This window comes from Camelina sativa, chromosome 14, assembly GCF_030686135.1.
Source record: "Camelina sativa cultivar CO46 ecotype springtype chromosome 14, ASM3068613v1".
In the NCBI taxonomy this organism is placed as follows: Eukaryota; Viridiplantae; Streptophyta; class Magnoliopsida; order Brassicales; family Brassicaceae; genus Camelina; species Camelina sativa.
The window spans coordinates 11,520,726-11,532,176 of record NC_141893.1 but is presented as its reverse complement, the minus strand read 5'-3'; the positions used below and the strand labels follow the sequence as shown (position 1 = coordinate 11,532,176).

General features: G+C 37.0%; 3 protein-coding genes and 1 long non-coding RNA gene across 4 annotated transcripts; all 4 read right to left on the bottom strand.

The window, feature by feature from the left end:
- Nucleotides 1-54: 54 nt before the first annotated feature.
- On the bottom strand, nt 55-4,277 carry LOC104741220 (pre-mRNA-splicing factor ATP-dependent RNA helicase DEAH10). The gene is made up of 13 exons (XM_010462014.2): nt 3,931-4,277; nt 3,760-3,809; nt 3,581-3,661; nt 3,270-3,486; nt 2,751-3,168; nt 2,426-2,629; nt 2,160-2,320; nt 1,857-2,042; nt 1,450-1,681; nt 1,161-1,360; nt 939-1,073; nt 613-826; nt 55-435 (listed from the first exon to the last, which is right to left on the bottom strand). The coding sequence occupies exons 1-12, from the start codon at nt 3,990-3,992 to the stop codon at nt 643-645; spliced, it is 2,130 nt and encodes a 709-aa protein (XP_010460316.2). The 5' UTR covers nt 3,993-4,277; the 3' UTR covers nt 55-435; nt 613-642.
- A 453-nt stretch (nt 4,278-4,730) lies between these two features.
- On the bottom strand, nt 4,731-6,614 carry LOC104741215 (berberine bridge enzyme-like 3). The gene has a single exon (XM_010462010.2). The coding sequence runs from the start codon at nt 6,585-6,587 to the stop codon at nt 5,001-5,003; it is 1,587 nt and encodes a 528-aa protein (XP_010460312.2). The 5' UTR covers nt 6,588-6,614; the 3' UTR covers nt 4,731-5,000.
- A 1,097-nt stretch (nt 6,615-7,711) lies between these two features.
- LOC104741217 (uncharacterized) lies at nt 7,712-8,936 on the bottom strand. The gene is made up of 3 exons (XM_010462011.3): nt 8,779-8,936; nt 8,549-8,629; nt 7,712-8,294 (listed from the first exon to the last, which is right to left on the bottom strand). Exons 1-3 carry the CDS (start codon nt 8,818-8,820, stop codon nt 8,046-8,048), a joined length of 372 nt encoding a protein of 123 aa, XP_010460313.2. The 5' UTR covers nt 8,821-8,936; the 3' UTR covers nt 7,712-8,045.
- A 767-nt stretch (nt 8,937-9,703) lies between these two features.
- LOC109128770 (uncharacterized) lies at nt 9,704-11,126 on the bottom strand. The gene is made up of 2 exons (XR_002035085.2): nt 10,839-11,126; nt 9,704-10,320 (listed from the first exon to the last, which is right to left on the bottom strand). It is a non-coding gene; the product is annotated as an uncharacterized LOC109128770 (long non-coding RNA).
- Between the last annotated feature and the right edge of the window lie 325 nt (nt 11,127-11,451).

Genomic DNA, 11,451 nt, shown 5'->3' with positions numbered 1-11,451 from the left:
GGTATTGAGGAATATATATGAGAATAACTGTGTTCAGAGTTGGAATGTTTGTACTTTTGACACATAATAAGACAATACTTTATTATAAAATGATTAAACAAAATTTGGTTGCCAAGATGGAGAGACAGATGTGTATAGTGGAGGAACATGGAGGGCACATTGTTTTGACTTTCAAGATGAGTCGAGTGCAGGCGAAAGCCAAAAAGGCATAAATCTATTACAAGATACAAATAATAAACACACCTTACTTCCCTGAAATGTAAGGTGTCTCCAGCTCTATAAATGAACATAGATTAAGGTTCTTGTTTCCTAATAATTGATGCTAAGCTCAGCCACAGTCATCTTCTTTCAACCGAAAGCATTTCCTTTAAATGTTCAGCATCAGTCACCAGTGGTATCAGTGTTCATTCTCCATCAGAATAGAAACAGTTATATCTGCATCAGAGAGAGAAAGGATGATTACAAAAAGAACCAGGGACTTTGCTTTCTTGTTCATCAGAAGCTTTGGTCTGCAACTTGTAATCTCTAGGAAGGGAGGAATAAAGATGTAAATCTTTTCTCTATGCCATGTTAAAATTTCAAAAACTGATGAGAGATATTGTTGTGTTTTACCTAGAAATAAGCAAAGGGGACAAGTTACATTCACTCTGCCGTTTTGAAATGATGAGGAGCCAACTCAGCCAACCATAAGGGATCAATTCTTGTGAGGTTCTTGATGTACTTCTTGCTGGTTTGCATGAGCTCGTCGAATATAACACATTCAGGTTTCGCACGGAATAAAACAGAAGTTGGGTGGATGTGGACAATCTCACCACTTTCCAAAGCCCTGTCAAGTAATTAGATGACAATGGAAGTTTTGTTAAGATGAAAAGAGCAGAGCATAATAGGAGTATTTACACAAGTTAAAAAATCTAAACGAACCACCATAGGTAACCTACCTGTATGTACCGTCCAATTGTCTCTGTGCTGCTTTAAGGAAAAACGATGCAGCAAGACATCTACGAAACTCAAGCATGTCATTACCGCATGAAGACACATTAAAACCCATCTGTTCAACATGTTCACGAATTTGCCTGCAACAATCCTTTTGTGTGATTATCATAATTTATCATAAGGCATAACAATCAACTGTAGTTATCTACAAAGAAGGCATAACCAACCTATATATGTCACGAGCATGCTTCAAGGAACGGCTATTCACAAAGTTCTCCTTACACCATTTTTTCATAATTTTATCAATATTGTTTCCACTGCCGGCTACATTTTTCTTTTCCAAGAACTCATCTGACTCCCGATAAACACTAAGATAAGTTAGGTGATCCCCTTCAACGCTAGCGAAGTGGTTTCTTGCTGTTCTTGCCTGCGAAACAAAGAATAGAAGTGGCTGCTTTAATCAACTATTAATATAAAGGAAAATAAAACTATCTCCTGGTCTTATGGTATGCTCACCTCTTCTCTCTTCTCACGCGGATCATAAAATATGGACTCCACAGTGAGCACGGCAACAGTGATCAGCATTTCCTCTAGACAGTTGAATTGATTGGCCAAAATTAGAGCTTTGGAGTAAATAGGTTCCAGTGGGAGCCGTGACATTTGGTAGCCAGCGGGATCTTCTAGTTTACCATCATCCGTCAAGGCACCAAGCGAGTGCAACTCTGCCAATGCTTTTACAATCGCACCACTGTTTAACATCAGATGAAAATCTAGATCAACAAAGTGTTTATGAAAAACCATTAGAGAATAAATGCTTCAGCTATGAGAGTCAAACTTCCCTGAAAGACTTTAGTTATAGCAACCACCAAACCAAACCACCGATATTCTCAGTATAAGAGGATATCCACAACAGAAGGAAATACCTTGAAGGTTTATCTATAAAATCAAATCCAATTATATCCTCAATTCCCAGTGCCTTCAGCTGCAAAATGATATTTGAGAGATTGCATCTCTTGATCTCTGGTTTAGTTGAATCTTCCAGTTTCTCAAATTCCCTCTCCGGATAAAGACGAAAGCACTTCCCAGGAACCTCACGTCCTGCGCGTCCACTAAAGTAAAAGCCAAAAATAAACCACAGAGTATATATACTTGCAGGTAAAACTCCTAACTTTTGCCAACCATTACTATCTTGAACTCAAAGAAAAAATGAATGTAGAATAAGGTACCTTCTTTGAAGTGTCTGTGCTTTTGATGCTGGAACAACATCAAGTGACTCCATGCCTTTCCTTGGATCATAGGTTCGTGCCTTAACAAACCCAGGGTCTATAACGTATCTTATTCCAGGAATTGTAATTGATGTCTCTGCTATATTTGTGGCCAAAATCACCTAAAATGTACAAATAAAAATAACTCAGACTGGTTTTATTATCATCTCAACACAATTAACAACCAAATCTCCAAAATAAGCAAATGATAGCTAAACTTCTCTAACCTTACGAAAACCAGGCGGAGCTACAGCAAAAGCTTTCATTTGCTGCTCTGATGGAAGAGCAGAAAAGATAGGAATTGGCAGTAGCTTTCGTTTGTCTTCAGGTAAATGCTGAAGTCTTTCTTGGACAAGTCTCTCAACAGATTCGATTTCATCTTGCCCAGTGAGGAAAACAAGTATGTCACCTGGCTTCTCCTCCATGTGAATCTAAGATAATTAAATACAAAAAAAATCAGACGCAGAATTAGTATTACTAAAAGTACAAATGCCCATTCTCCAAATGCTGGTAGAGGCAGGAGAGAGATAGTTAGGTCAAAAAATCAATAACCTGAAATATGGTGACCAAGGCAGCATCTATATAATCTGATTCAGGATGAACAGTGTAAAGAATGTCAACCGGAAATTGTCGCCCTTGCACATGAACAGCTTTGGCACCACCGTAATACTCAGAGAAAACACGTGCATCCAAACTAGCAGACATAATGATCAGCTTCAACGGAGATAATTTTCTACCTTGACAACCTCTTAATACACCATTCTGCTGAGGACCATTCTCATCCCTTGTTTTTGACTGCACTTGTAATGCCATATTACCAATCTCACTTTTATCACCAACAGGCTTTGACCGAGCCCGCTGTATTTTTTTCAGCAAGGCCAGCAGAACATCAGTATGAACACTCCTGTCATGAGCTTCATCAACAATTATAACTGAATATCTAGAAAGATGAGGATCCAACAGCGCTTCCCTGCAGAGATTTTGACAAAAGGTTTTAAATGTTTGTTAGAACAGAGAGAGATCAGCAATAATAAAACTAGGCTACAACAATAAAGTTCTGGTTTTGTTTACCTCAGCAACAATCCATCTGTCATGTATTTCAACCTAGTAACATTAGAAGTAGTATCATCAAACCTAATGGAATAGCCAACCTTTTGGCCTAACTGAACCTCACATTCCTCAGCTACCCTTTTAGCAACAGTCACAGCAGCGATACGCCTTGGTTGTGTTATCCCAATCATCTTTCCCTCTCGACAGAATCCAGCATTGTATAAGAACTGAGGCAATTCTTCATGAAGAGAAAAAAAAAACAAGATCAATTAACTACTTGGTGTTCATTCACTTTATATTCCAAGCAAAAACACACTAGAGATTGAACTTACGAGTAGTTTTCCCACTACCGGTTTCACCAACAATAATCAAAATATCATTCTTTCGAACCTCCTCAATCAAACGCTTCTCCACTGAACACACCAACAGAGTTAAATTCTCCGCAGCCATGAACAAAAAGTACAAAAATTTGGCAAAAAAAAGACAGAGCCAAGTTTGTAATAACACGCACCTGAAGCAATAGGAAGAGACTTTCTATGTTCTGTTATCTTTTGCCTCATGCTGTGATAAGTCAAAAAAAAAAATTCAATCGCAAAATCATTATGCAAAAAAAATCCAATTTTTTTTTTCTGGGAAATCATATTAGAACACTATGGTTGATAGTATAGAGTAAGAGACTAACCTGCAGTTCGGTTTAGTGTTTTGTACAGAGCTCCGAGGTTCTCCTTGCGCCATTGATGGCATCCCCCAAAATAATATTCACCGAGGTTTCTTCACAGTAATACGAAGAGATTTCAGAATCGGACAAGAAATTCAACAACAGGAGTGATTATAATCGAGCTCGATTGATTAGAACAGCAACTTGAAAGAGACGATGTTTATGGCCTGTGCGTCTTCTTTGGTTCTTCTATGTCAGGGAAAACAAAAATTAGGTTATTTGGTTGGTTCGATTCATATACCGGACGGTTGAACCGGTTTAAGATGGTTTGATTTTTTGTAGTGTGTGAGATTATTACAATGTTTGGGATCGAATCTAGCTAGTGCATGGTTTCTAAAAATATTTTGTTTTCTTTTGTCCAAAAAATAAAAATATATTATTACAATGTTTGGTTTATTTATGATTTGTTATTTAGGGTTTAGGTTTGGGATTTTGTGTATATATTATGTTTTGAATTTGCTATATTTTGAATATATGATGTGGTTTATGATTTTAAATTTGCCTTAAAAATTATACTTGACAATTTGTGGGATTTTTTTTTCTGGTAAACATAATTTGTGGAAAATTTGCTACGAAATGTGCTGAATTCATTTTTAATTGTAACTTTGTCTCAAGTATTATTTATTTTGGGTTAGGCTTAATTAATCAATCAATCCCAATACTTAAATGGTTACACAATCACAAAGCACCATGGTCAATGGTCATGGTTCACAAGCCAAAAGCCATATTGCGTACAACGTATAAGATTCATCTATCATTAAATGTTTTGTTGAAATATGATTTCATTAAAAAAATTATTGAGTAATGATATATACAAGTATACAACAGAGAGATCCTAATGCAATTGGGAGAATAGTGATTACATAAGGCTATAATCTGACTTAAAGACCTTCTTAGAGAAATAAGAGAGTGGATTATTTGTTTTTATACTCTTCTCTACAAATTTTCTTCTAGCAGTAACACTTCCTCTCTCCTCTTAATTCTACTTTTTTTCCTCCCAATTCTACTTTTAATGAAAAGAGTTAACATTATTACTACATTACACGAACCGGAGGAATACTCTGCTCATTCTTGAAGAAATTCTCAGGATCATACTTAGCTTTAACTTGCATCAATCTCTTCAAATTCCCCAAGAAATACTTGTATCCGTAGATCTTAGCCTCATCCACGTCTGTCTCCCCACTTGGATTGCTTCCAATATCGATGTCTCTGTAATTAAAGAAGGCCTCTCTCGGGTTACTTGACACGTACGGTTCCGCAACCTCGTAAAGCTCCTTCATCGTACTCAGGCTAGCCTCCGTGTCGTTTGCGTCCTCCCATGTCGTATAGTATTGAACCTTGAACAAGTTTCCTTTCCGGTGAGGAAACGCTGTGGCGTTCGCCGGAATCCTGTCCATCATCCCACCGTAAGGGTTGAAGTGCAGCCACACAATATCGTTGAATTTCAACATTGTCTTCCAAATCTTCTCTATTCCTTCTTTTGGGATTGGCTTTTTCACGTAATCAGATTTACTCTTAAAGAATACTGGATCCGTTGGCCTATCTAGAAGGACTGTCTTCGGTGTACCGGCTGGATGCATGGCCCAAAACAATATCGTGTTAAGCCAACTCATTTCTTGACAATCTTCACGTGTCAGCCCTAATTCAGGAAAGCTCTGGTTCATTATCTCCATCAGCTCATCGGTCCGCCCCAAGAACTGAGCATAGAATACAACCGCGATGGTTCTCTCGCCGTGTTTTGTTCCATTTACGACCTGAGGCATTGCTCTCAAGAAAAGACTATCAGGGAATTTGTTAGCGACAAGCTGCCATTTGTAGAGAACATCAGTGCCTCCTTGTTCCAATGTTTTGTTAACCTTAAACACTGTCAAGATCTTTGGAACCTTGACGAGCTTGATTTTCCAAGAGAGGATAACTCCAAAACTTGCACCACCACCACCGCGAATGGCCCAAAATAGATCTTCTCCCATAGTAGATCGATTCAAGAGCTTACCGTTGGCATCAATTAATTGAGCATCAATGACATGATCCACTGTGAGTCCGAATTTTCTTATCAGATTTCCGTACCCTCCACCGCTTATGTGTCCTCCAGCTCCTACCGTAGCGCAAATGCCACCCGGGAACGCTAGCGTTTGGCTTGCCTCATTGATCTTTACGTAGAGCTCTCCCAAGGTCGCACCAGCTTCAACCCATGCTTTCTTGCTTGACAAGTCAACAGTAATAGACCTCAGATTGTTCATATCGAGAATGACAAATGGCACAGACGATGTGTAAGAAAGGCCCTCGTTGTCATGACCACCGCTCCGGATTCGGATCTGGACACCATTGGACTTTGCGCAGACCACCGTGGCCTGAACATGAGATACATGTTTCGCCACTACGATGGCTAGTAGTTTTTTGTTGACAGGGCTTGGGAATCTCTTGTTTTTAGTGTATGACACGTAAGAAGACAAGAAGGTGGTGGTGTTATCGGCGGTGAAGATGGCATCGGTGATTGGATTCTCCGGACCAGTCCGAGAGCGAAGGCATTCAATGAAGTTTTCAGAATTTGGTTTCGTTACTGCTGCTTCTAGAGCCGAAACCAAAAGAACGAGACACATAACAGAGAGTGCTTCTTTCATTTTTGTTGTTATTTTTGTTTTTCTCTTACGTCTGATCTCTACCAAGGATTTTAATTTATAGAAATGCCAATACAGAGACAAAATCATATTCCTAAAATTGACTGTCTCTTCCATATAGGCGTACTTTGAAAAACAAATTTTGACTTTTCTTCAACTTGTAGGTGTTTGATTTGAACAATTAACTGATGGAAATTACAACAACATTACAGGAACGCTTTCATGATCGAGACCACCAGAATTGAACTTGTTTACTGTCACTATAGGTAATCTAAGATTTTGTAAATGGAAATTACTTACAAAAACCTAATTTGTATAGGTGAGACTTCATATTTTTTTCCTTTTCTTTTAGTTTTTTTTTTCTAAACTATCCTTTTCTTTTAATTGTCAACAGCTTTTGAAACTTAATTTCTATAGTAATAAAAAATAAAATAAAAAACGTATCTATAATTTCAAAATAAATTGTGATTAGTTTTTGGCTTTTTGCTGATTATATATATTATGCCAAATCCACTGAAATTTCCTCTCTAGCTCTATTCTCATTCAATTTCTGTTGAATGCAAATTTTAATAGAATACGTTTTTGTCAAGACTAAGTGACTAAAATACCAATGACTTTATTTTTTTTTATTTTTGTTGGGGTCAAGAAGTACGGGAGAACTCTTGATAGAATAGACTTTTTAAGTTTATTTTAAAACTGCAACTGACTTTTCTTATAGCAGAGCCAGAAAAGTCGATTATTTTTCTAAAACGTTATCTTAAATGAATTTCAAAAAAGAATAAAAAACGTTACAGTATATCTTACGCATGTAACTGTATCTGTTGTTTAGATGCTTTTCCAATTAGTTTTCTTTTGTGATGCTTCACTACTTAATCTTTTTTGTTGGTTTTATTCACTACTTTAACTTATTTGCAACATTCGTATGCTGAAACTTTTTGAAAAAAAAAAAAAAGTTTTATATGATTTGCAATGTATCTGATCTAGCATGATACTATTGACTTCCCAATTTAGAGATGTGATAAATTGGGAAGTCAATAGTATCATACTAGAAATGACATCATGGTGAGGCCACCTTCTATATTATTTTACTTCAGATATTTGGTAATGAATATGTTGGTACTTAATAATTACACCACCTAAACGATACTGCTTTCTTTATTGTTACGTCGTTTGTTCAGCAACGTGAAGTATGTAATAAATCTATACAACGAAAGATGTCCAATTTTCTCTTTGTTGGAAGTTGATTTCTTATTGATCATAAGAGAGATCTTAGGGAAAGTTTATAAACTTAAACCGAAAAGTATAGGAAAAAAACAAGAAAACCTTAATGCGGAAAGGAAAACACCAAATCTTAATTAGAAACTTCTTTAGAACAGGGCTGGGGTTTGGCGCGTCGGAGGTTTTACCTAAACTCTTATCTGCTGACTCCTGTCACACCCCTTTCTCGACTAAGAGCTCGAACTACGGGTACGACGGTCCTTTAGTGTTGCCATCACACTTTTTCAACCGCTCCATTTCTGATGTTGAAACCACCGTGCACGTGTCTGAGCAGCTGCCTCCAACATTTGCATGTTCTGTGTCATCTCCTCCATCAGGAAACGAGGTCTTGCCTCCAGTCATAACATCCATGAATGCGGTATCATGGTCATCCTTGGCAACCTCTGCAGCCTCGAGAGCTAAACTTTCTTCAATCTCTAGCGTGTTTTGATCCTTACACAAGATTGAAAGAAACATATAACATATTGTTCCGGTTTTTTAATTTGTTGTTTGTCTGAAATACGATCATATTCAACCAATGTTCAAAATGAAACATCAGATATATATATATATATATATATATAAGCGCCGCATCAAAAAAGTTTATTATTGATTAATGATGACTTTTCAGTTTTAACAATCGTAAAAGAACGACAAAAATTGAAACTTAAGAAAAAAAAACTCTAGGGTAATATGATCGAACATACCTTGCATGAAGGCTCAGCAGCCTTCAACTTATCCGGTCGTCTATAGTTGATTCTTCTGAATTTCACACGGTATCTCGGGATCTGTATCCAGAAGTAGTAAACCACAAACGAAACGACTCTATTTAGAGAGAACCAAAGAAAATAAAAACTAAGCTAAAAGAGATAAAACCCTGGAAAAAAACAATTGTCATCGAATTGTGAATACAAGATGCAAAATCGAGAAGACGTACCTTGGGGTTGCTGAGCCACCAGAAAGCCTCCTTATCATCCATGATCACGGCCGTTTCGGATTTGGACACCGTTTGACTACGCGTTTCCTAAGCACCAATCCCGAAAACACTTCAGATTTCGACTATACAATAAAGTGCGCCGCGCATCAGCCTGAACAGAGAAGGATTATTCAGGGGGCCCTTGTTTAGTTAAAATACAATATGGAATTAGGTCAATCGGACCCAGACTTGGTCTTGAGCTAAAGCCCAATAAGCAACGGCTTTCGCTATCATAATATATATAATTATTTTGAACAAACAATAATTTGAAAACCTTGTCGTAGTGCAGTGGTTAATTCTCCTTTTTTGTTTTCTTTCTTTTACCAGAGCTTTGGTTAATAGACAGTACCATGAGTAAAAAAAAAAAAGGTTAATAGACAGTACCTTAGACCATCATTAATCCAGCACTGCTCTCAACGTTCTTTTTAAAAATATATATATATTTTAATTACAATTAATTGTAGCCACTCAAAAGTTGACACCTGTTGATATTTGTTGAGAATCGTTGATTCCACAAGCAACAGAAGAAACGATTATCTTCTTACTGAACCAAATAATAGATTTTCTATTTTGTTTTTAGGCCCCATTCATAAGAGTAACGGTAATGATGCTCTTATTACACATAATTGTACTGCTTCTTTATTGCTTACGTTGTTTGCTATACTGTACGTACAAAAACACTTGGGTTCGCCTTGCATTGAAGTAAAATACACTTGGAGTAGATTGCCTTGATGGTTTTTTTAATTTGCAACCTCAATCCATGAAAAAAAAGGAAACATTATATATAAATGAAAGTAATTAATGAGCATGCTTAAAGAACGTACCCACGTATAATAATCTCATGGTGAAAGCCATTGTTCAAATAACTAATCTAATAATCTATCCATTTCATGAAAAGCTTTATTGACAATAGTAAAAAACTACATAAGCTATAAATAACATCACATGGCCACATAACGTAACTCATTACATTGATAGAACATCTAAGGAAAGAGAGACGTTATACTACAACAAACAACAACAAAAGACGTACGTTACTACCAGGCCCGTCTCTACGGACTCTACCCATAGGCAAGGTAGGCAAATGCCAAGGTTGCACCAGCTTGAACCCATGCTTTCTTACTTGACACGTCAACAGTAATAGATCTGAGATTGAACATATCAAGACTAACAAATGGCATAGACGACATGTAAGAAACGCCTTAGTAGTTACTAGTTAGTCATGACCGCCGCTTCGAATACGAAGTTGTATACCGTTGATCTTTGCGCAGACCACCATGGCCTGAACATGAGATACATGTTAAACCCTACGATGGCTAGTAGTTTTGTGTAGTTAGGACTCGGAAACCTATTGTTTTTCGTGTATAACAAGTAAGAAGACAAGAAGGTGGTGGTTTTATCGGCGGTGAAGATGGCACCAGTGATTGGATTCTCCGGACTAGCTAGTCCGATAGCGAAGGCATTGGATGAAGTTTCCAGAAATCGCTTTCCTTACTGCTGCTTCTAAAACCGAAACCAAAAGCATAAGACACAAAAACAGAGAGTTCTGCTTTCATTTTTTTTATAAACGTTTTATGCAATATGTCTTACGCCTATATATGATCTTTAAAATGATACGTATGGTGAGAGACTTCATTCATTCAAGAAACCTATATTTTGTTGAAATAAATACGATTATTTTTTTGTGGATTTTATGTAAAAAGACATGCATTACTAGAATGCACTGAATTTTCCTTTCTTTTGTTACTTTTATATTTTTGTAAAATTACTAATGATGTTAAGATGGCCTAAAACCGGGGCTCTGATCCGGTGGCGTTGTGATGAGAACATCACCGGTAAACCAGAGTAAACCGACATCGTGAAGATAGAGTTGAGATCATGTTGTTTGCTTATCCTAAATTAGTGGGATTGCATCTCCACTTAGTCACATATCTTAACTGTACATTTTGTGGTTACTTTATGTTGATTTGCCAAAAGATATCTTTACTTTTAGGATTAGGATTAGAATATTTGGTGTTTACCTTCTTCCCTTAGTTTTAGATTTGATTATCCTTATAAAATGGATCAAACCCTCAAGGCAATCTAAGTCTAGAGCGGAGGACTCTCACACCCAGATGCTCTACGATGAGATCTATGGATGAATCATTTGATGGAGGCAGCTACTCGTAACATTTACGGTGGAAGAACTGGTGATTGGTGATGGTAACGCTGAACGAACGGCACAATTTTTCTTTATATATATTCTCCCTATTCTCCCTTTGGTTTACATCGACTTATATATAGAAAAACGCAATAAGAGATTTGTATCTATCTAGAAAAAGGAATAATAGCCAAAAATATACACCAAAAGATATTTGAGAATATCCTAATTGTAAGCAAAAACCAAAAGCATTACACCAAAGCCGAAGCCAAAACCGTGGTGCTATACGGATGGGCCGTCTGTGATCTTCGAGCCAATCATGCTGGAAGCGGCGGACAATTGTTTCTTGCTTAAAGTTGTGGTTGCCACTTGCCAGAGTTATGCTTTAGGGTTCAAAACGTGTCTTTGTTTTGATACGTGTTATACCTTTTTGAATGGTTTTCTAATTAGTGTTAGGGCTTTCATATTGGATTACTATTGGGCTCTAATTATAA

Coding starts and splice junctions, on each gene's coding strand:
- LOC104741217 (XM_010462011.3), bottom strand. CDS start 8,820: ATGGATGATAAGGAGGCTTTCTGGTGGCTCAGCAACCCCAAG. Junction 8,630..8,778: donor GGTGGCTCAGCAACCCCAAG/GTACGTCTTCTC, acceptor TTCTGGATACAG/ATCCCGAGATACCGTGTGAA. Junction 8,295..8,548: donor CTGCTGAGCCTTCATGCAAG/GTATGTTCGATC, acceptor ATCTTGTGTAAG/GATCAAAACACGCTAGAGAT.
- LOC104741215 (XM_010462010.2), bottom strand. CDS start 6,587: ATGAAAGAAGCACTCTCTGTTATGTGTCTCGTTCTTTTGGTTTCGGCT.
- LOC104741220 (XM_010462014.2), bottom strand. CDS start 3,992: ATGCCATCAATGGCGCAAGGAGAACCTCGGAGCTCTGTACAAAACACT. Junction 2,043..2,159: donor GCACAGACACTTCAAAGAAG/GTACCTTATTCT, acceptor CTTTTACTTTAG/TGGACGCGCAGGACGTGAGG. Junction 1,074..1,160: donor CATGCTCGTGACATATATAG/GTTGGTTATGCC, acceptor GGATTGTTGCAG/GCAAATTCGTGAACATGTTG.